Consider the following 21,713-nt stretch of genomic DNA (forward strand, 5'->3'; position numbering starts at 1 on the left):
GGTTTTTGAAAACTATTAAATATAAACATCCAAGTTAGGATCAAACCGCCCAAATTCCCCTGAAAAATGAAACACTCGCTTTTGCCGAAGTGGAATTTTATTGTAATTAAATTTGTTGGGTGTACAAAGGTATGTTTTAAGGACTTTCTCTGCGTTTATTACAATTTCTTCAAATGGTTTCAATTGCTGGGCTTTTGCTTCGAAGATGCGCGCAGTCAAGTTGCAACGATTCTATTTTTTCTTGAATCATACAAATTATGTTTTATTTCGCTTTAATATATAAGGATACATATATATCTGCTATATATAGAAGTGTGTTGACTTGCGTATATTTCGTGAAAAGTAAAAGATTTCCTCTTTTTCCCTCCCAATGTGTATTTTCTCGCAATTTTCCCTTGAACGAACATTCCAATTCGGGTTTTGGTTATGTTTTCTGTATTACTCTCATTATTTTGTTTGCTTTTTTTTAAATATTTTTGCATTTTCTGCATACATGTGGTTTTGTGTTTTGCAATTTTTTCAATCATTTTTCCTTGGGTTTTTATTTGTTTTTAGTTTTCGATTTGTTTAATAAAAAAATATGTATTTCACTGCCCCGAGCGGCGACTTTTGTTTTACTTCCGCTTGCGTTAATATATCATTTTGTGTGTGTATGGTGTAAAAACATTATTTACTGGTAATATTTTCTCGTTTCCCTTTGTAACAACAGACAGAAGTCGGAACGCAACTAAAATCGCTTACCAGGCGTACTCTTTAAATATATGTTTTTGCAAATGTTTATAAATGTTTATGCTTGTCTCCTTCGCTCGGATAATAGTGTAATCATAAAAATCCTGCCTGCTTTCTAGCCATCGGGTTTTGTCGCCCCTTTTTGTTGTTTATTAATATGCTTCATAAGTTTTTTACGCTTTAGCGTTTTTCATGTGTTTTGTTGTATTTCTCATATATGTTGTTGTTGTTTAATATGTGTGTTGCTGTGTGTTTGTGTTTATGTTTATATTATATTTTTTTGCTGTTTTTACATAGGTTTTGCCATTTTTTTGTAGTTTTTTAGATTTATGTTTTGTTTTCATTTTTTCAACATATTTTCTCAGTTGTTTGTTTTCTGTATTTTCTCTCTTTTTTCAAAGTAGCAAAAACTTGACTCTCATATTCTTGCGGTTTTCCCTTTATTTATTTCTCTCTTTCTTTTCTGTTCTGTTCTGTTCTCTGCACAGTTTGCTTTACATTTTTTCGTTTTTATTTTAACTCTTTTGCAATTTTTTTGTTTTTTCTTTGCTTTTTTAAAAGTGTATGGTTGTCGCGTTTCTTTTTCTAAACAAAGCTTTCTTAAAGTTTGAATTTGAGAAAAAAGAATTGAAAAAAATTACATATCGCTTTCGTGTTGTTTGTTGTTGTTTGAAAGTGTGGGTGGAAAAAGTGTACACTAGAAACTTGTCTACATTTTTAAAAACACAATTTCAATACTTGCAAGAAGCTGAGCTGTCTACATGTATGCTTTAATCTGTTTATTTTGCCATGGTTTTTTGTGTTTTCTTTATACGCATACAAAATAATATTGATCCAGTTAAAGCAATGACGACATTTTTCCGTTTTTTTTTTTCAATTAACATGTTTATGTAAAAAAAGAATTCATAAGTGGACTGCAGAATTTCTTTGCGTGACTTTCTTCTTTTTGCTTCGTGTACTTGCGTAAATGCGTTCGAAATTAAATGATTGAAATTGCTTTTGTTGATGTTTCTGGTTTCTGGGATTAGAAAAGAAAAAGCCGTAGTTTTTCGCTTCGTTCTTCTGTGTTGAATGTGTGTCCTTTTTGGCGATCCTCCTGTGCACTAAGCATCAGTGAATGCGAATTGTTGTTCATGTATTGAAAGATTAGTGGAAAACTGCAAGGACAAAAGAAATGCGAGTTTAGAATACTGGAGCGCCTTTGATGAAATCTGTAGATTACATACTTTTTGGGTGTAAAGTGTTTTTGTAAAAATTTCATCCGCTCGAGCTGTTTGAGCTTAGTTAGCGGGCTCGGTGACGCGGTGCACCTGAAGCACGGCCACAGCTTCCTCCACCTTGGCCTTGAGAGCCTCCTGATCCTCGATCATGTGCAAGAGCTCGGAGTTTTCGATCTCCAGCAACATGCCGGTGATCTTGCCAGCCAGATTGGCGTGCATATGCTCAATCATCGGATACAGACGCTCGCCGAGGATCTGTTTCTGCTCCTGCGGCTTGGCGTTGGCCAGCAACGAGGCAATGAGCTTCTCAGAATCTGCAAGAATTAGTGTCATTAGTGACGAATCGTGCGTATGGCAGTCAAGCTAAAACTTACTCTTTCCTTGCAATTGCTGTGGAATTGGCTGGGTCTGATGCAACTGCTGCACTGGAGGATTGCGCATGTTTGAGGTGTACTTGTAGTTTGAAGTACGCTGCTGGGCACCGCCAGCAATTTGGGCTCCGGGGATTTGCATGTTGGGGGCAGCAGTCTGCTGGCCGGTAATGGCGCGTGCTCCAGTGTTGCGCATGTTGTTAGCCGCAGCAGCGGCAGCGTGGGTGCCCTGCACCTGAGGCTGTGCTCCGCGTGCTCCAGCAGCAGCCGAACGGAACTGAGTGGGCACTGCACCGGCTGTGCCCTGGAAGCCGCCAGCGGCGGCAGCTCCGGCCTGAACACCCTGTACGGCTGCTGGGGGACGCACCTGGGGCACCCAGCGGGGTGTGTTTCTCATCTGAGTGGCCACCTGGGAACCGAAGAAGCGCTGATTGGACTGAAGGGTCGGCACAAAGAAGCCGCTTGCCGTGTTGGGCTGGAAGATCTGTCCCAGCTGCTGCATGCGCATGCCGGTCATGTGACGCATGTACTGCGAGGCCAGATGAGCCTTGCGCTCCTCCTTCCTTTGGGCCAAAGCAACGTACAAGGGCTTGCTGCCGACGACGCGGCCGTTCAGCTCGGTGACGGCGCATGTAGCCTCGGCTGCGGCATTGAAGCACACGAATCCGAATCCCTTGGAGCGACCCTCCTCATCGGTCATAACCTTGGCCGATGTGATGTTGCCGTACGGAGAGAACGCGATGCGAAGGCGATCATCATCGATTGTGTCGTCCAAGTTCTTCACGTACAGGTTCACGCCAAACACAGACTCGTGACGCTTCTGCTTGAGCTCCTCGAACTTGCGCTTCAGCTCCTGCTGGCGCTCGGCCTTCTTCTGGGCACGAGCCACGTAAAGGGACTTGCCCTCTCCCATGTCCTTGCCATTGAGGGCCTGAACGGCCGCCTCAGCAGCCTCTGTGGTCTCGAACGCAACGAATCCGAATCCCTTGCTCTTGCCATCTTCCTTGGACATCACCTTGTAGCTGGTAATCTTGCCGTAAGGCTCGAAGAATTCCTTCAGTTTTTCATCGTCGAATTCCTCGGTGAAGTTCTTCACATACACATTGGTGAAGAGCTTAGCCTTCTCGCCGAGCTCCTTCTCGCGCTCCTTGCGCGGGATGAACTTGCCCACGTAGACCTTCTTGCCGTTGAGCAACATGCCATTGACCTTGTCGATGGACGTGTTTGCGGCCTCTTCAGTCTCGAAGTGGACGAATCCATAGCCCTTTGAATTGCCCTTTTCATCGGTGGCTACCTTGCAGCTCAAGATGTTGCCGAAGGCGGAGAAAGTGTCGTAGATTGCCTTGTTGTCGATGGCCTTATCCAAGTTCTTGATGAACACGTTGCCCACACCGGAGCGGCGAAGTGACGGATCGCGCTGAGACCACATAATACGAATGGGCTTATTGCGAACCAGGTCGAAGTTCATGGTGTCCAAAGCACGCTCAGCTGTGGATGAAAGTTGGGAAAATTTCGATTTACTACCGATTCGATTTGAGTCTAAAAATCGTTACATGATAAGGAGGCTTAAAGGACATTGTGACTCTTCAACTTCTGCACTGGCCATAAGCAAAAGCAGCGTAGTGCATGGTAAGTCAAGTCTGATCTTTTATCTGGCAACTATGAATCTTAGTCGTGTCAAAAAGGGTTAAATCTGACCAACCAATGGGTAGAAGTTGCTAGAAATCTCTAGATACAATCTGTTGAGTCTAATTTCGATGATGCATTTTGTGTTTGTTATGCTTCTACTTCTGTGGATGGTATAGGTCGACCAACTACATGGTAAGTTGCATTACTTTCTCTGGCAACAGTGAATCTTAGTCGTGTCAAAAAGGGATAAATCTGACCAACCAATGGGTAGAAGTTGCTAGGAATCTAGAGAGGCCGATAGGTGACAATCTTTAGAGTATAATCCAACAATGCATTTTGTGTTTGTTATGCTTCTACTTCTGCAGATGGTATGCAAAACCCATCAGCATGGTAAGTTGCATGGCTTTCTCTGGCAACAGTGAATCTTAGTCGTGTCAAAAAGGGTTAAATCTGACCAACCAATGGGTAGAAGTTGCAGGAAATCTCTAGATAGGCAATGGAACAATCTTTTGAGTCTAATTTCGATGATGAATTTAGTGTTTGTTATGCTTCTACTTCTGTGGATGATACGTATAGACCATCTACATGGTAAGTTGCATTACTTTCTCTGGCAACATTGAATCTTAGTCGTGTCAAAAAGGGTTAAATCTGACCAACCAATGGGTAGGAGTTGCGAGATAGGCATCTTAACTGTAACTAATTAAAGCCTTAAAGGACAAAAATAAACTTCATAGTGTAAAAACTAGCTTAAAAGTTGTTTTCATTTTGACAGGGCTGTTCGCCCTAACCTTAATAACGAGAGTTCAAAAAACCTGCTGGAATGCGACGGGCTTTCACACGCAGCGTAATCATCACCAGCCACCAGCTTTGTGCCATTGTGCGCTTAATTGAATAAACAAATGTAAGCGAACAACGGGAACCGAAGAAGCAGCAACTATGCGCAGTGAAAGTTTTGTTTTCGTTTTTTGTAAAAACAAGATTTTAATGGGCGAAAGAGGGGCCGATACGCAGCAGTTCACTGACATGTCAAGAATTTGGAAGTGTTAATGGAACGGAATGCGGAGGGCAGGGAAGATATGTGAAAGTGAAAGCAAAACAAAAGTTAGTGGCGGCAATACAAAGTGTAAAGAGCGAACGTGCGGAAGCTCAGTTAATGGAATATAACCTAAAATAGATGAAGGCCAAAAAGAAATGGTCCAAACAACAATATGAACACATGTTTATGCGCGTCGACGTGTGCGTGTGCGTGCGCGCAAGTTCGCCGCTTGGAAACAACGCACACACACACCACACAAAATAAACGAGAAGAACGAGCAATGAAACAATGAAACCTCTAATGGGCGGGGCTGCGATAAGCTGTCTGGGCAGTATGAAACCATATTATTCCATCATAATTGCAATTTTGTGCGAAATTGAGGCGGAAATTTCTAGGCGAACGGTTGATGAGTGCCACGAGCCAGCTGTTTGGCCCTCTTCATACCCCTGCACTAACCATGTATCCATCCAGAATAACTGGAACTAATATAAGCATGTGTGAGTGTACACACTGGTGGGAATAGATTGCGCGTGTGTGTGTGCGCGAGAAGATTAACGTAAGCAATGCACTGTGGAGCGAGTTATGAAACACTTGGAAGCCGTTTATCTGGTCTCCTATGAGAGCCATCTTTCCATAAAGTCCAGTTTGGACGTGCGTTTTGCCCCACTGTACGGTATGTGGTTGTGTGCGTGTGTGAGTAAGCGAGTGCAAAACTGCACACGTGTTTTCTTTGTTTCGCGCGGAAGGGGGCTACTTTTATGGGCAGTACGACTACAAAGTTACACTACGTTTGCATGGATTACTCACCATCGGCTGGCTGCTGGAAGTTGACGTAGGCATAACCCAACGAGCGACGGGTAATCACATCGCGGCAGACACGAATGGACAGCACTGGACCAGCAGACGAGAACTTATCAAAAAGTCCCGATTCGTTGACGTCCTGTGGGAGATCACCGACGTATAGAGAAGCCATATTTGGTGATCAGGTCTACCTGCAATTTTTAACAATTAATTTCCATTTTTTTGCAATAAATTTCGGTTTTTTCTTAATCTTTACGGACCGGATGGATTCGACCAGGCAGGCGGTGAAATAGAAAGAAAAAAAAGCGGCGTGGCTTTTGCTCTTCTATTCGTCTCTCTGTCTGTGTGTCTGGGTGGCAACACTGGTACATGTGACAGTCGGTAGACATGGCAACGTTGGCATGTGCTTTGTTGTTGCTCTTTACGCTCCCCTTTTCTCTTTCTCTTCGTGTTGGAAAATTTCCACACATACACACAGACACAAAGATAGACACGCGTTTGCATGCTCAAATTTTGGCGAATTCTTCGATTTCCCCGAAATTTCACGACAAATATGGTCCCTAGACCACATTTCTGCGGCCAAGCTGGCGTTTCTAGACGCCATCTTAAAGCGAGCAACGACCACAAACAAAGCAAATTTCGATGGGAAAATTTCCCTATTCGCTTTGTCTTGCGTCGCGCCCTCTCACTCGTTCCACCACTGAAAACGAATATCTTTGCACTGTACTTACTTCTCCAAACACTTGCTCGAATTTTTTGCTACTTTTTACAATTTTTTTTGTTACGTTTTTGTGTTTTAATATTTTTTTTTATTTTTTATATATTTTTTCTTCACAAAAAATATGTGATAAGCCGTGTGCTGAAAGCGAATCCACGACCGCTCACGTAAACGGACTCTACACGACTCATAGAGAGGAGATTCGTTAGCGATGGCCCCACAAAATATCGCTGAAATCCCACTGGTCAGTGCTGCCACATGGGGTTGCAGAAAACAAATGTCGAACAAATGTTACTAAAAAATCCAAGAGCGCTAAATTTACAAATTTAACAATTTTGTTTAAACCTAATTTTGATGTGCATATTTCACAATTAAAATAAATACATTTTTTCTGTAGCTAATTCACGATAATTAATAATACTTTGCTCTTTGGGAACCCTGCTGCATTTGATTTTTGAAAAAATATTTGTCTTGCAGTCTTTGGCCATTTCCTTGAATACTTTTGCCCACCAAACACAATCCAATCTTGGAAATCCTGATTTTTTGTTTACTTATTTTGCTTTCCTAAGCTGACGAAAATTAATTGGCGTTAGCAACCCTAGTTAGCATAATTTGTAAAATGATTTTTCAGCAGTGCCCGTCTTAAATTTCTGCAAATTTCTTTGTCCCAAAAACACAATCTCATCTCTGGGATTCCCCACTTTGCGAACTTACCTAAATCAGTGAAAAATGTATAAGGCTGCAAGACAACACTCCGAGAAGAGCTCGAGCACTTCCTTTCTTGATTGACGTTCTTGATTGAAATCGGCACTCCAGAGCTTGGTGTATTTTTTATGGTTTTGTGGTTTTCTACGAAATAAACAACACTCAAGGATGGTCGAGGGTATTTATTTTTTTTGTCTTTTTCCCGTTTTGGACGTCTGCTGCATGTGCCCTATCTGGCGTTCGAGTACCTAATGAAGCGGCGAGGCAAAAGTCGGAGCCTGTCAAACTTCAAACCGAAATGTCAGTTTGCGCGCCTACTGTGGTTTTTCGAGTGAAATCTCAAAAGACGTGACATTTTCGAAACATTTATTTGGGCATTATATACTTCATTAAACATATTTCGCTCTGGTTTGCCAGCAATTTACTTGGCTTGAGACTTTGTTTGCTTTCAACTCAATTTTGATTTTTCGTAGCATTTAATAGTTAAACATAAAACGTACTGGCTTAATTCATTATTGTGTAGTTTGCCTAGTCTATGGGTGAAAATTATTGAACTAGTTCTAAATTTTATTTAATTTGTATGTATGTATATCAAGTGTTTTTATGTTTTTTGTATGCATGACATGATTTGTGTGAGTTTTCCCATTTTAATGTATATTTTTCAAAAATATACATGGGCGTATCGCTAGAGTACAGTACTGAACTTAACTGAATTGTTTTCATTTTAATAGACATTATTGAATACGTTTTCATTCAGCAGCGAATGTTACATAGGCTTGCAAATTAATCTTTTAATACTTTTACCAATTTTGTGGAAATTTATTTAAGTTTTGCTGCAACACTTAACTGCCATTGCACAATTATAACCTGTATTCAGTTGCTTTTTGCATTTTTTTTTTTGTTTTTTTACCATTTAACATTTTATCGCTTTAATGCTGAACCAATAGTTTGAACATTCTTTTGCTATTTTGGCAGTGGGTGGTAATAAACTTTTAAACATTAACAAATAAAGAGGCCCGCAGTTGGCAGCGATCATTAATACATAATAACGAAGAGAAATGATAATGGAAATGATAAATATAAAATTAATAATGAGTCGGTATGCCAAAGGGTTCAGTTTCCAATCAATCCAATCGCCGTTGTTGTAGTATCTCCGCCCCACTCCACCAGGTACTGGACCTGTCCATTTCCCATACGCCGCTTGGCCCGAATGGCAAACGGCTCACCAGCATCTATGCGATTCATAGCGCCACCAAAGTACTTGTTCACCGACTGTTTCAAATCCAGCATGGAATGTCCTGGGGCTCCAATGCCGTTGCTGCTGCTGCTGGTTGCTGTCGAGCTGGTGGAGTTGCGACGGCTTTGGCTGGGTGACTGCTTCTGTGGCCGCTGGCGCAATAGGCGCCCGTGTGTCGGCTTTCCCATTGGCGGCGCGGGTGGCTGCAGATCTTTGGCATAGATAGGAAGGTAGTGGCTGGGTATGGGATTGATGGTAGTGGTGCTGATGACCTAATAGGTGGAATCGGAAAAACGTCTCAAACATTGCAATGACACACGCGTTAAACTCTTACCTCAATGGCCGTGGTCAGGCGACGAGTGCGTCGTCTGCGCACTTCCTGATTGGGCCCTATAGTTATGTCTTTGGCACTCAGTCTTCGCTTGATGGTGCGCACCATTCGCGGCTGCTCCTTGGAGGTGCCCTTAAGCTTGAAAATGCTGTTGATGATGCCATTTACTCCGACTCCAGCTCCCACACCGATACTTCGTCCCTGTGACGACTTTTTGGGAGTCGCCATAAGGAAGGGATTGTTGCGTCCCAGAAAGTTGACCGGCGGTGGTATGATGAGGTCCAACGAACTGGTTCCCCGGCTGCTGCTGGAGTTCTCGTCGGATGATAGATCACAGTGATTTCGGCTGTTGTCATAGCGTTTGGACAAACGGAAAGCCTTGCGTTTGCGACTGCTGTTTGCGTTCAGCAGCGGTGGAATGGGGGCTGGTAGTTTGCCGGGATCGCCATCGTTGGCATTGTCGTCATCGAGGTCCGGTTTTAGTGGCAACTCATCATGGTCATCGGCCTTCTGAGCGGCCTGCTTTTTGGCCTTCTCGATGATCTGTTTGATGGGTATTTCGTCCTCGCTGGTTTCGACTGGGTCATCTTCATCTGTATTAAACTCATACACATCTTTGGGAGCTCTTTTCGGAAGTTCACTGGCACTTTCTCTTTCAGGCTCCTCGGGCAGGAGTATCAGTTTAAACTTGTTTACGAGCAGATCATCGGACAGCTCCTCGTGCTGCTCAAGGAATACCTTGGGAATGTGTGGCGGGCCACTGTGTCGCAGTGCATAGAAGGCCGGCGCCCTTTTAAACTCCCTGCCACAGACAAATCTGTCGGAGTAGTCCTTAAGGGTTTGCTTCAGACGCTCCATCAGTGTCGTCTCCGGCAGTGTGCGCCACTGTTCGCAGATAGGCAGCTGGCTGCGCTGTTCGAGTATGAAGGGCCAAATGTCCTTAAGCAGGTGATGGTACTTTTGGTGCTGATGCTTCCGCAGATTGTACAGTGCAATGTGGAGCACGTCCACCCAGTCGATTTGCATACGACGAACGAACTCCGTGCCATTGTTACAGACCGTACAGCAGAACACAAAGAACCTAGAAAACGAGTTTAATTTAAGTTTGGATCACAGAAATGCTATTGAATACGTACATATCGCCGCGCAGCAGCTTCTGTTTGAAGTTTTGCATGCATTGTGTGTGGAACCAGTTCCGACATTTGCAACACTGCAGCATGTTGTGATCGAATTTTCCCGGCTTGCCGCAGTAGCAGTAGATCTGCTCTTCGTTGACCCGATGCTTCTCATCCCAGCTGAGCTTATCCGCCTGTGGGTTAAACCGGATTTGAAACCTAATTCGCTGGCTTAGGCTCGCAGAATACTCACATGGTAGGGCAACTGGCGGCAAATTCCCGCAGGTTTTGTGATCTTATGGCTGACGGGCTGTTGCATTTTCATCGGCTTTGCGCAGCGCTTGCAACTCCAAATTCCGCTACCGGTAACAATTTCAACGGTGCAACCACGATGATAGCCACGTCCGCAGCGCTCGCAAATTTCGACCACGTCTTCGATATCCGATCGCTTGCAGGCCACGCACATGGGTCCACTGGGCGAGGTATTTGATGAGTCCGAACTGGAAGCACCCCCTCCGCCAGTGGTGACCGAGCTGCCGCCACCCAGCTTGCGCAGCTTATCCGGTTCACACCATTGCTCCGACTGATCATCAAAACGGATAAGATATTGATCGCTTGTCTGGTCAATAATGGTACCTAGGTAAAACCGACCATCGTTGCATTTGATGAATACATCCTCCTGAAGCGCATATGGGACCGCTGGCGAGGGATCGGCTGGTGGTGCCGGCGGTGGTGGCGATGGAGGAGTTGGCGGCGTTGGCGGTGCTGCTTCGACGGTCTTGAAGCTTGGCTTCATTGAGTTGACGCCTTTGAGCAGCGACTGCGTGGCTAGTAACGGTGGCGAGGGCGAATCTTTACCGGGTGAACTCATCGCCTCCGGCGTAGTTGGTGGTGTCTGTGGCGTTGTGGTTGTAGAATCCGGCTCATCCACAATCACCACTGCCGCTGAGGTTGTCGCGGTGCCACTATAACTGCTGCTGGATACAGAGCTGCTGCTGCAGCTGCTGCTGTCCGCCGTGCTGCTGTCGATGAGGGGCAGGATGGCCTTGTGCTGAATGGCCGGTATGATGGGCGAAGGTTGTTGGGCCGTGCTAAGCGATGAACTTAGCGAAGTGGGCGTCTCCGTGTAGTGGTTATTGATGCAAATGTTTATGCGATCTAACACGACGGTGGAGGGCGGTGAGGAGGAATTGGTCACAGGCACCAGCGGCGGCGGCTGCAGCTGCTTGCCCGTTCCGCTGGTCGCCAGCAGATTGATTTGGCCCGCAGCTTGGCTACCGCCACTGGGTAAGTAATAAGACTGAACCGGCGCATAGATGGAGTGCGCTTCCTGCGGCGACTTGTTCAGACTGTATACACTCGGCGCCGTCGAGATGATTCGTATGTTGTTGGCTTTGAAAGGGCTGCAGCTTGTTGCCGCCTGTTGCTTCGGTGGCGTCGCCTGCTGAGCGAAACTGTTCGTGATCTGGATGGTGCTGGGATGTGTTGGATGCGTGGTCTGCGGTCCAGTAGTGGCATAGTAGCGCTTGGCCACCGTGGCCGGTCCTGCGTTGGGCGGCAGGATCTGGTAGGTGGTGGTCATCCACTGTGGTTGCTGGCCAGCTGGCTGTGCTAAGTAGCTGTAGGTGGCCGGAGGAGCTGCCGGGCCGGCGGCACTCGGCTGTTGCATGAACGGATGTGCCACGTTCTGCGGCGGATGATCGTGTTGCAAGTGAAAATGGTTGTTCATCATTGCGGCTGTGTGTGCGTGCTAGATGGGTTGATTCTTCCTGTGCGCAGTCTTTTCTGAAAAATAGGGATCTTCAGTTCGATTTGCCGGCTTTTCGCTGCGCGTTTTTCATTGATTTTGCGATCGTTTCCCGCTGATTAACACGAGCTCATTAATCTGGCGCCTTTTTCGTCGAATTTGTTGTTGCCCGCCGACACATACATGCACACTTTTGCTACACACACGGACTGGAGAGCGGGCCCTTTTGTATTCTCTGTGTCTTCCTCATTCGTACTTTTCCACACGCACCATGGCACTTCTAGTTTCGGGAGCCGATTTACCCACCTTTCAGAGTGTTTCGATTCGTGCATTAAATTAGCATTTTGCTCTAATTGATTCGGCTATCGGCTTTGAACGTCGTTGCCCCAAGTTCATCTTTAAGACCATCGAAAATGCACAAAACAAATCACTTGAAAATTAATTTGTGTCAGCCATTTTTCAACATATGCCCACTAGTGTGACCGCATTCGAGAATTATATATTTCATTCCATTTTACTTGTCTGGATATACCATAACAATCTATGTTATGGGAATACATTTAACTTTCTTAAAATAAATAATAAAATGGTGCTTAAATGTTGGACATTGTATATCACAATTTTAGATCACTTTAACACTCTGCTTAGAAATATGGAAAAGTATGATATTTCCTTTATAATTGCCATTGTAATGGCAAAGACTCCGCGGTCTCGTGCTGGAAAATACTAGAAAAAACATAAAAATATTTGCTAAAGATTAATAAAAGTTAATATCCTATTTAATTTAGAGTTTAAGTAGAAAGCAACAAAATGTAAAATCAAAATAAAGCAACAACACGATACTAACATTAGGGGAAAACTTTTTAAGGACAATAAATTAGTCGGATCGTCATCTCAACATTTGGTAAATTTGCTTAGAAAATATAAATTTTCACAAATTATTTTAATTAAAAACTAACCATCTGAAAATAATTTTAAATTATTATTAAGTTACCATATGGAAAATACTAAATAAAAAATTCCTTATCTATAGTACTGCCGTATTAATTTCGTCCATTATTTATCAATTATTGCTGTGAGTAGCCACTAAATAAACGCAAGCAACATTTCAATCCCAACTTTAAAAATAAAGCACAGAATTATTTAATATATTATTTCTCTAATGATCATTTCAGTAATTGGGGTCAATATTTGAATACGAAGCTGCGCGCCAGAAAATACTAGAAAAATACCAGAGGACCAAGCAGACAGACAGAAATGATATAAATAGCAGCGAACTTCAGTTCGATGGGTTTTTTCCAAACTGGTCACGCTGCGAACAAAAGCAAATTTACTTGACGGAGGTTTTATTAATTTTTCACTTGTGAATAAATCGCGAAAAAAACACTTAAAAACCGAAGAACTATAAAAACAAAAGCGGTACACATAGAAAGTGAAGTGCAATTACAAAACTTTACTAGTTTAACGCGAGTTTTTCACTCTGCGGAAGCCTTGAGAGCTGTAAAATTGTTAAGGTAGGTAGGTGGAGCAGGAGAAGAAGAACTAGAGCTCCATTTGTGCAAGTTGGTGGCTCGAATGACGCACTTGGCTGCAACCGAAAACATTCGATTCGATCAGAGCTGCAACTTTCACATCAAAATTGTACCCATATGTACATTTTATATATGTATTGTGTACCTGGACACGCACACTGTTTCCCGCACCCATACAAACACACTCGAACACACATGCAGAAGCGTGGAAAAGTGAACTGTGAACTGGAAAAAAGCGTGTGTGTTGGTGTGCCGCGAATTCATTGACTACTCCTTTCCAGGCTGCTGGTCACTTTATGTCCAGGCGTTCATCCGCTAAAGCCGTGCAGTTCAAGCACGAATCGGAGGAAGAGGAGGACGACGAGGAGGAGCAGCTGCCTTCCAGGAGAATGCACTCTTACGGAGACGCGGCCACCATCGGAAGCGGGGTGCCGGCCTTTTTAGCCAAGTTGTGGCGCCTGGTGGATGATGCCGATACCAATCGCTTGATTTGCTGGACCAAGGTAAGACTACGCCGCCATATTGTTTATTTACCTTTCCAGAGTCTCCCCTGCCACCATTTACCGCTAATCAGCATGGCAACAACAATGACTTTGCTTGCAGGTGTCTCAAGCTCTCTTTCGCTCTCGCTTCTTGCTCTCTGTTTTGTTGTTGCCCATGCCGCATCGCACGTATGCATAATGCCTTCCCCCCATATTCATCTTGTTGTTGTTATTATTGTTGTTGCCATTTGCATGCGTACGTGCGTGAACTCTGGAAAATTTTCCATCTCCAACTGTCAATCGAAAAATTTCCCTTGGTCATTCAGTTGGTTTTTCATTTAAGATAAGAGTAATTGGTTCTCACTTAGGTTACCACACACTCTTAACGAAGAGTTTACTGATAAGCATAGCGTTCACAAACCATTTTCAGTCAGAAACATACGCACATACATATGTTTGTACGTATGTACATAGCAACATCATAAACCAAAAAACATATTTGATATGTACATTAGAAAACTTGAACCTTGATATTCAAAAAGCTTTGAACTTTTTACGGAGTTGGTAAATCTTGTTACAATACGAATATCTTAATAAATTGAAGTTTTTGACGCTTTTTAAAACACTTGCTTGAGATATCCTTTTATGCATTATATAAACTTTATCAGATGTTCAAGCATTTTTCACTACTTTCAACTACTATTATTTGGCTCGTAACTGTAATTTTGCATCTATAGATATCATTTCAATTAGCTAATTATTTTCGTTGAGGCAAACGCTTATCGGCTTTAGTTTGCGGCCTACTGCTAATAGGTTTGTGGCAACCACATATCAGCATGACTCTCATATCGCTTCCGTTTTTCGTTTTGTTTTTTGCAGGATGGCCAAAGTTTCGTTATACAAAATCAGGCGCAATTCGCCAAGGAACTATTGCCACTGAACTACAAGCACAATAACATGGCCAGTTTCATAAGGCAATTGAATATGTGTAAGTAGCATCTGAAGCTTTTCTGTTGAAACATCAGCTAATAACATCTTTCATTTGTGCATTGCAGATGGATTCCACAAGATCACCTCTATTGACAACGGCGGATTGCGTTTTGATCGCGACGAGATTGAATTTTCACATCCATTTTTCAAACGCAACTCGCCTTTTCTCTTGGACCAAATCAAAAGGAAAATATCGAACAACAAAAATGGGGACGACAAGAGTGTGCTGAAGCAGGAGGCCGTGTCTAAGATCCTCAGCGATGTGAAGGTCATGCGGGGTCGCCAGGACAATCTGGACTCGCGCTTCTCCGCCATGAAACAGGAGAACGAGGTGCTATGGCGCGAGATTGCCAGCCTGCGTCAAAAGCATGCAAAACAGCAACAGATAGTCAACAAACTGATCCAGTTCCTAATCTCCATCGTGCAACCGTCGCGCAACATGTCTGGCGTGAAGCGCCACATGCAGTTAATGATCAACGATACGCCGGAAATCGATCGCGCACGCACCACCAGCGAAACGGAGAGCGAGGGTGGCGGCGGTCCTGTTATCCACGAGCTTAGCGAGGAGCTGCTTGATGAGGTGATGAATCCATCACCGGCCGGTTACACGGCAGCATCACAGTACGACCAAGAGAGTGTCTCTCCCCTGGCCGTTGAGCGTCCGCGATCTAACATAAGCATTAGCTCGCACAACGTCGATTACTCGAATCAGAGTGTGGAGGACTTGCTGCTCCAGGGAAATGGAACCGCTGGCGGTAATCTTCTGGTAGGCGGAGCCACTTCTCCGATGGCCCAAAGTGTTAGTCAATCGCCGGCACAACAAGTTGTCTACACGGTCACCGAGGCGCCCGATTCTCATGTCCAGGAAGTGCCAAACAGTCCGCCTTATCACGAGGAGCAGAATGTACTCACCACGCCCATGGTGCGGGAGCAGGAGCAGAAGCGTCAGCAGCTTAAGGAGCAGAACAGGCTGCGACGACAGACGGGCGACATTGTAATTGATGCTGGAGAGTTACTCGTTGATAGTTCGTCGCCCAAGGCGCAACGGACGAGCAGCCAGCATAGTAGACAACCTGATGTGATGGTCCAGCCAATGATTATCAAGTCTGAGCCGGAAAACAGCTCCGGACTGATGGAGCTTATGACTCCCGCAAACGCAGATCTGTACAATGTCAACTTCATCAGTGAGGATATGCCAACGGATATTTTTGAAGTAAGCTGGTTTTGACCCCTTTGAATCTTTAGGTAGTTACTAACTCTTTTCTCTTAACTTTTTAGGATACTCTGCTTCCTGACGGCGTGGCAGAGGCAGCCAAACTGGATCAGCAGCAGAAATTTGGGCAAACGACAGTGAGCAGCGGAAAATTTGCCAGCAACTTCGATGTGCCCACCAACAGTACTCTGCTGGATGCCAATCAAGCCTCGACATCGAAGGCAGCGGCCAAGGCGCAAGCCTCTGAGGAAAAGGGCATGGCTGTGGCCAAATACACTGGCGCTGAGAACGGAAGCAACCGAGATCCCAACACCGGTCAACTCCTCAGGATGGCTTCAGTGTTAGTAGACCAGAAGCATTCAAACTCAAGTCGGATAAGCCATAATCAAGCGGCTAATTCTTACTGTTGCAGTGACGACCTCCATGGGCACTTGGACAACATGCAAGATGAGTTGGAAACACTGAAGGATCTACTGCGTGGCGATGGGGTGGCCATTGATCAAAACATGCTCTTGGGTGTAAGTATCAACATTTAGTAAAGACTTTTTGTATTAGCTAGCTGTCCGTTTGTCCGACCCGAGGCTGATTTAACGTATATTCTATTTACATGATTAGGCGCCTAGCAGGACGCCAAATTTTCAGTTGCCGGAGGACGAGCTGCTTTTAAAGGTCAGCACAAAACGTCCACATCTGGCCTCCATGTCTGAAAATACCCTTATCGAACTAACTAACAATGTGGTTTATTTGTGTACTTTACAGCTGTTCAACGACTCTGATCTGATGGACAACTATGGCCTATCGTTTCCCAATGACAGCATGAGCAGTGAAAAGAAAGGTTGGTTCGCATATCAGTATTAATTTTTCGCTTGAAACTAACCAATTTGCTTTAAGCAGCGCCCAGTGGCTCTGAACTGATTTCTTATCAGCCCATGTATGATCTGTCCGACATCTTGGACACGGACGATGGCAACAAGGATCAGGAGGCCAGCAGGCGCCAGCTGCAGACGCAGAGTTCGGTCTTAAATACGCCACGTCACGAGTTGTAACTTATATTAAGTAGTAGCAGCTCAGTCGTTTAACTGGCGAACAAATTGTTTTTAGTGTTTAGTGGAATTCTTTACACGTTAATTTTCATCACCTACTCTGTCTAACCTATTAGTTGATTCATACAATAATCACATTAATGATCACTTTAATCATACGAATGATCTGTATATGCCTTATGCACTATATATATGATATATAGACTAACCAGTTCTTGTTGTAGAAAGACTCGAAGAATCTGTAAAGAGTACGATTTATTTTGTATCACGGGATTTTGCGGGCCTCGGCTCAGGTAGAAGATTTTTGGTTTGCACTAACCGATCGAGTGGGACGAAGGCTGCTCAGATCGTAGACGATTTAAGATCGCACGCTTTAGGTTATACGTTTTACACACTACTTTTATTAATCGAAAATAAACTGGCATTAAACAGTTTATTAATCGAAAATAAACTGTTTAATGCCGCGTTGAGCTGCAAATGAAATCAATTGTTTGTCATTTTCTTTGGTACATCTGAAACATACATTTGAAACTTCTTTTGCTACTACCTTGTTTTGTGCATAATTTTATTCGACTCAATGTTGATACAACTGAAGAGATATAGACACATATCGCCTCATCCTAACACAAATTAACCTAGAGCTTAGCCTAGGACGCGAAACGTAGAATTACAAGTTGTATGTAAGTATAATAATACATAAATGAAATGTGGGAGTGTTAGAGTGCGTTGTCTACCACTAAGGTTACTAATCAAGAATTGTACGTATAGAAGGGTGACGTCTTAGCACTCGTCCTTGTATTTGGCGTCCTTCAGGATGCTGGCGAACTCGAACTTGACCCGCTCCCGTTCCGATCTGGGCATGCTGCGAAGTGTGTCCACCAGCGAGAGGCAGTACAGCTCGATGGGATCGTTGAGGGACGGCGTCACTTGGGTCTGAAGCGGCGCTCTGGAGGCCTTACGCTTGAAGGGATTGGTTAGAAAATCGCTGGGTAACGTGCGTCTGACGGCCGCAGGCTTGTAGATGGGTTCAATGGTCACTTCTCCGTTGGACAGCGAGTGATTGTTGACCGGTTTTTCCTCTTGTGCCTGCTGCTGTGGGGTATGCACCTCCTGATCGTAGCCATTGCCCATTACCACCATAGGCGTTAGCAGGGGCGAGGAGGCCGGCGAGCTGGCGTGGTCATGTTCCTGGCTGTGATTGCTGCTACTGGTGCCGTTCAGTGTCGTCGGCAGGGATAGATCCGTCTTGGCCAGCTGCAACTCGGGCACAATCTCGTTGTCGTCGCTATTGGAGCCATCGTCGCTGTTGTCCAGCTCGATGATGTCGTAGCCCTCCGAGGCGTCGATCTTCAGGTGCTCCGGATCGGGATAGAAGAAGCTATTGCTGTCGTTGTCACTTCCCCCACCATTCTGTTGATTCACATAGCTCAGGGATTTCTTCACATTGTAGGTTTGGGCCGTGTTCTGCAGAAAGGACAGATCCTCGGTGAAGCGCCGTTTGCGCACATTCGGATTCGCCTGTCCCGTCTCAATCGCCTTCACCTCCTGCAGATAGTTGTAACGTATGTTCTTCCACTTGGTCTGCAGGAATCGAGCTGTGAACATTGGGCGTAGGAAAAAGGGGGTGGTTTCATGGACAGAATCTACGCAGTGAATAAAATGAATAATACTCACAGGAAGCGCCCAGTTCGTTGGCAATCCGATCCCATATGTCCACTCGCACTGGATTACGACGATAGTGCGGATGGCTGACATCGTATATGGCCGGATTGGAGCGCACCAGCTTTATCAGGCGATCGTCTACCAGCAAGGATTTGTGGGAAAAATCGTTAAAATCTGTTTCGCTTTCTGATTCGGTTTCTACGTTTCTTCGCAGCAGAAACGGCAGAAACAGCCACCCCTAAGCGCAGAAGACACATCCTTTGGCTTTGGGGGTTGATTCTGCGAGCCCCGGTTACTCAGATTCTGAATCCATTGTGTACCAATTTCTAGCAACCGAGGGAAACTCACCGAACTCGGGTCCTGTGGTCTCGCGCTCCGCGTAGTAGCGCTGCATCTTCTCCGACTTGCTAGTGGTGTCCTGGTTAACGCTCCTCCGGCTCATTTCGTTTCGATTTTCCCAATTGCTTCTGATTGTTTTGCTTCTCAGGTTGCCATTGGTGGCCGCCTTTCCTTCAATTTGTATACGCACTTTTAAGACGGTTCTCGCGATTCTAAAAGTTTATTCTGCTGCGACCGATTTACCGTTCGACTCTCCTGCGTTCTCTTCGTTTTGGTTTTACGCGCTCTGCGCAGACTCAAATCGGCTGGTCTCGGCGCTTGTCCAGTTTTAGGGCATTTTTTGACTGGCTTTCGATTGTGCGCCGTTGGGCAATCGATAACAGCACTTGGACTTGGTGGCAAGGCTGCACGAGTGGCGCGCATTTTAAATAACTAGTATAATATCTATTCATATAATGGGTTTAATAATGTCTTATTGTCTTTTGTTTATTTATGCAATAACTTTTGCACAAACTTTTACAACTTTCGAAATATCAATATTTCAATTTCTTGATTAAAACAGGTGTTTGAATAAAATTTGTTTGTTTACATTATAAAGAATTTCCAATTGGAAATAAGAAAAACAAGCGTAACTTAGTCATGGAGCGCTTATTTATTTAACAATACTTTTTTTTAACAACAATACAAAAAGAGTGAGAAATGGGCTTTTAAGCAGCCTTAACGAAGGCGCCGGCGAAGAGGATGTTCTTCTTGTTCCAGATGACGTAGAGGAAGGGCCGGTCCGCCTGGAACTGCAGGGGGAAGGTCATCATGCGGGTCATCATGATCATGCCGGTGGCAGCCGCCGCCTCCGTGCCCTCCTCGTTGACCTCGATGGTGGCCTTGTGCAGCACCTTGGACACAAAGACGCCCTCGGGGGATTCCAGCAGATTGTTAAACTCAGCTCCATCCGTAAACATTTTGTTGATGCCCAGCTGAAAGTAAGTAAATAAAGAGTAAATAAGTGTCAAGTAAATAACAAATGAGGTCATATCCGCTGGAGGCTTTATGATCGATAAGATAGGTTAGCGAGGTGTGTCACATCTGACTGCAACTAAAATTCCATAATTTTTGTAGGATCGTGTGGCTGATACATGATCTTGGGTACGAACCACTGGGTGCCACCGCAATACGACAGCCCATTTTGGTTATCTGAGACGTTTCTACCTTACCGCCGATAAGCTACTAAAAATAATACATACATCAATTGACGGAATTTTAGAGATAAGTGGGTAATAAATATTTTTGTGGGTGGTTTGCAGCACTGCAACGTGTCCATAAAATTAAATTCTGGATTTTATGGGCCAATTGATTGAGCTACTGCTATTTATAACTTCTTACTTCACCTCAAACACGCAATGCGGTCAAGGAACTGTGTTATGTAAAATAACTGACGAAAATTGACCCCGATTTGAGCTTAATTGTGGCATAAATTGGGTGGGCGCAAGCTACGACACTTTCCCCAAAAAAAGAGTAGTTTTATGGACTCTAATTGAAGTTGTTTTCCTGCTTACCTTCTTCAGCTTCTCGGCCAATTCCAGGGAGTAGTCCACCTTGAACTTGGGGAACTTGACATGGACCTCTTCGACGGTCAACTTGTCGGCCAAATCCACCAGGTTCACAGTCTTCAGCTTCTCGGCTAGGGGGTAAAGTCCCGTCCGCTCCTGCGGCAGCAGCACGAACATGGATAGATCCGAGTCCTGGTATGGCATCTCGAGAGCAGTGCAACCCAGATCTTCAAAGTAGCCATAGTTGAACTTGGCCTTCTGGTTCATGTAGTTGATCTTAACCTGCTCCTCCTCGCCCACCCAGAAGATATCCTCCTCGGTGCGCTGCTCGTTGAACTTGTGCGCCCAGCTGCCCTTGAAGTGGAGGGCATTGAGCAGGACCAGCCGGGTGTTGTCCGAGAATGAGTCCGCGCTGACCAGCTCCGTAATCTTGCCCTGCGTCTTGGCATTCACCCAGGCATTGATGGCCTGGGCGGCGGCATCGCTGAGCGCAAAGTTAATGGACTCCGCCTCGGAATGGTACTGCTCCTTGATCGCCGCCTGGTAGTCGGCCTTCAGCTGCTTGCCCTCCTGCACGTACAGCTTGTTGGCCACCCGCAGCAGGTTGCTATTGCGATACTTCTCTAGCACAAACTGGAAGGTCTGGGCCACCTCCGGCGGAAAGTTGGACACAAAGTGCAGTGCCTTGGCGATCTCGTCGGCGGTTTCGCCCTGTGATCCGGCAAAGGCCAGGGCAATGCACGTTTGGATGGAGAAGGGCGAGAAGACTACGTTCTCCTTGAAGCCACCAGCGCTCAAAAGCTGGAAAAGCTCGCTGGTGAAGCGGGCACCTCCACGCGCAAATTCCAAATTGAAGTCGAACATATTGACAAACCGAACTGAGTAATTGTGGGTGTGCTGCGTAATCTCGGAACTGCGTGTTCACTTGCTTTCTGGTCTGCTGTCTACACCGGAATGCCTTAAATGCCGTTCGGGGCCACAACAAAAGTGAAAACAGCCATCGGCCAGCCGGCGAATGAGTCACAGCCAAAATATTATCAAAACAATTGAGGCGAAGTGGTGGCTTCACCATTTTCCTGATCTAGCAGCCTTGGGGGCTTCCCCTGGATTAGCCCATATATGTAAAGTTATCGGGCATTCTTTAAATAGCCTTTGTGATTTAGTTTTTTTCATGCTAAATGTTTTAATAATAAATTTTTATTTTTAATAATATTTTGCAGTGTGACCTCAAGCATTGGCGCCCAAAAATACTACTTTTCTTCCAAC

The 21,713-nt window shown here is 44.9% G+C and overlaps 5 protein-coding genes across 11 annotated transcripts; 1 reads left to right on the forward strand and 4 right to left on the reverse strand.

Annotated features, from left to right (window-relative positions):
• Window positions 1-79: 79 nt before the first annotated feature.
• LOC122614996 (polyadenylate-binding protein) lies at window positions 80-7,399 on the reverse strand. 3 transcript variants are annotated; one of them, XM_043789822.1, is made up of 5 exons: window positions 7,219-7,399; window positions 5,793-5,977; window positions 2,324-3,808; window positions 1,956-2,263; window positions 80-1,886 (listed from the first exon to the last, which is right to left on the reverse strand). In XM_043789822.1, the coding sequence occupies exons 2-4, from the start codon at window positions 5,956-5,958 to the stop codon at window positions 2,010-2,012; spliced, it is 1,905 nt and encodes a 634-aa protein (XP_043645757.1). In that variant the 5' UTR covers window positions 5,959-5,977; window positions 7,219-7,399; the 3' UTR covers window positions 80-1,886; window positions 1,956-2,009. The 3 variants fall into 3 exon arrangements, with proteins under 3 accessions (XP_043645757.1, XP_043645755.1, XP_043645756.1); XM_043789820.1 differs by lacking the exon at window positions 7,219-7,399 and adding an exon at window positions 6,518-6,695; XM_043789821.1 differs by lacking the exon at window positions 7,219-7,399 and adding an exon at window positions 6,047-6,177.
• A 159-nt stretch (window positions 7,400-7,558) lies between these two features.
• On the reverse strand, window positions 7,559-12,117 carry LOC122614995 (polycomb protein Pcl). Of its 2 annotated transcripts, none has more exons than XM_043789819.1 (5): window positions 11,946-12,117; window positions 10,146-11,672; window positions 9,914-10,086; window positions 8,781-9,858; window positions 7,559-8,718 (listed from the first exon to the last, which is right to left on the reverse strand). In XM_043789819.1, exons 2-5 carry the CDS (start codon window positions 11,622-11,624, stop codon window positions 8,323-8,325), a joined length of 3,126 nt encoding a protein of 1,041 aa, XP_043645754.1. In that variant the 5' UTR covers window positions 11,625-11,672; window positions 11,946-12,117; the 3' UTR covers window positions 7,559-8,322. The 2 variants fall into 2 exon arrangements, with proteins under 2 accessions (XP_043645754.1, XP_043645753.1); XM_043789818.1 differs by having other exon boundaries at window positions 10,146-11,677.
• An 824-nt stretch (window positions 12,118-12,941) lies between these two features.
• On the forward strand, window positions 12,942-17,314 carry LOC122612269 (heat shock factor protein). 4 transcript variants are annotated; one of them, XM_043785764.1, is made up of 9 exons: window positions 12,942-13,153; window positions 13,453-13,674; window positions 14,533-14,641; window positions 14,709-15,856; window positions 15,922-16,196; window positions 16,269-16,374; window positions 16,472-16,525; window positions 16,616-16,691; window positions 16,751-17,314. In XM_043785764.1, exons 2-9 carry the CDS (start codon window positions 13,468-13,470, stop codon window positions 16,900-16,902), a joined length of 2,127 nt encoding a protein of 708 aa, XP_043641699.1. In that variant the 5' UTR covers window positions 12,942-13,153; window positions 13,453-13,467; the 3' UTR covers window positions 16,903-17,314. The 4 variants fall into 4 exon arrangements, with proteins under 4 accessions (XP_043641699.1, XP_043641697.1, XP_043641700.1 ...); XM_043785762.1 differs by having other exon boundaries at window positions 15,922-16,374; XM_043785765.1 differs by lacking the exon at window positions 16,472-16,525 and having other exon boundaries at window positions 16,751-17,313.
• A 129-nt stretch (window positions 17,315-17,443) lies between these two features.
• LOC122613923 lies at window positions 17,444-19,222 on the reverse strand. The gene is made up of 3 exons (XM_043788343.1): window positions 18,910-19,222; window positions 18,574-18,699; window positions 17,444-18,494 (listed from the first exon to the last, which is right to left on the reverse strand). The coding sequence occupies exons 1-3, from the start codon at window positions 19,001-19,003 to the stop codon at window positions 17,680-17,682; spliced, it is 1,035 nt and encodes a 344-aa protein (XP_043644278.1). The 5' UTR covers window positions 19,004-19,222; the 3' UTR covers window positions 17,444-17,679.
• A 311-nt stretch (window positions 19,223-19,533) lies between these two features.
• Window positions 19,534-21,493, reverse strand: LOC122613088 (serine protease inhibitor 42Dd). The gene is made up of 2 exons (XM_043787087.1): window positions 20,454-21,493; window positions 19,534-19,874 (listed from the first exon to the last, which is right to left on the reverse strand). Exons 1-2 carry the CDS (start codon window positions 21,309-21,311, stop codon window positions 19,608-19,610), a joined length of 1,125 nt encoding a protein of 374 aa, XP_043643022.1. The 5' UTR covers window positions 21,312-21,493; the 3' UTR covers window positions 19,534-19,607.
• Window positions 21,494-21,713: the final 220 nt, after the last annotated feature.

The sequence above is a fragment of the Drosophila teissieri genome, chromosome 2R, assembly GCF_016746235.2.
Source record: "Drosophila teissieri strain GT53w chromosome 2R, Prin_Dtei_1.1, whole genome shotgun sequence".
NCBI lineage: Eukaryota > Metazoa > Arthropoda > Insecta > Diptera > Drosophilidae > Drosophila > Drosophila teissieri.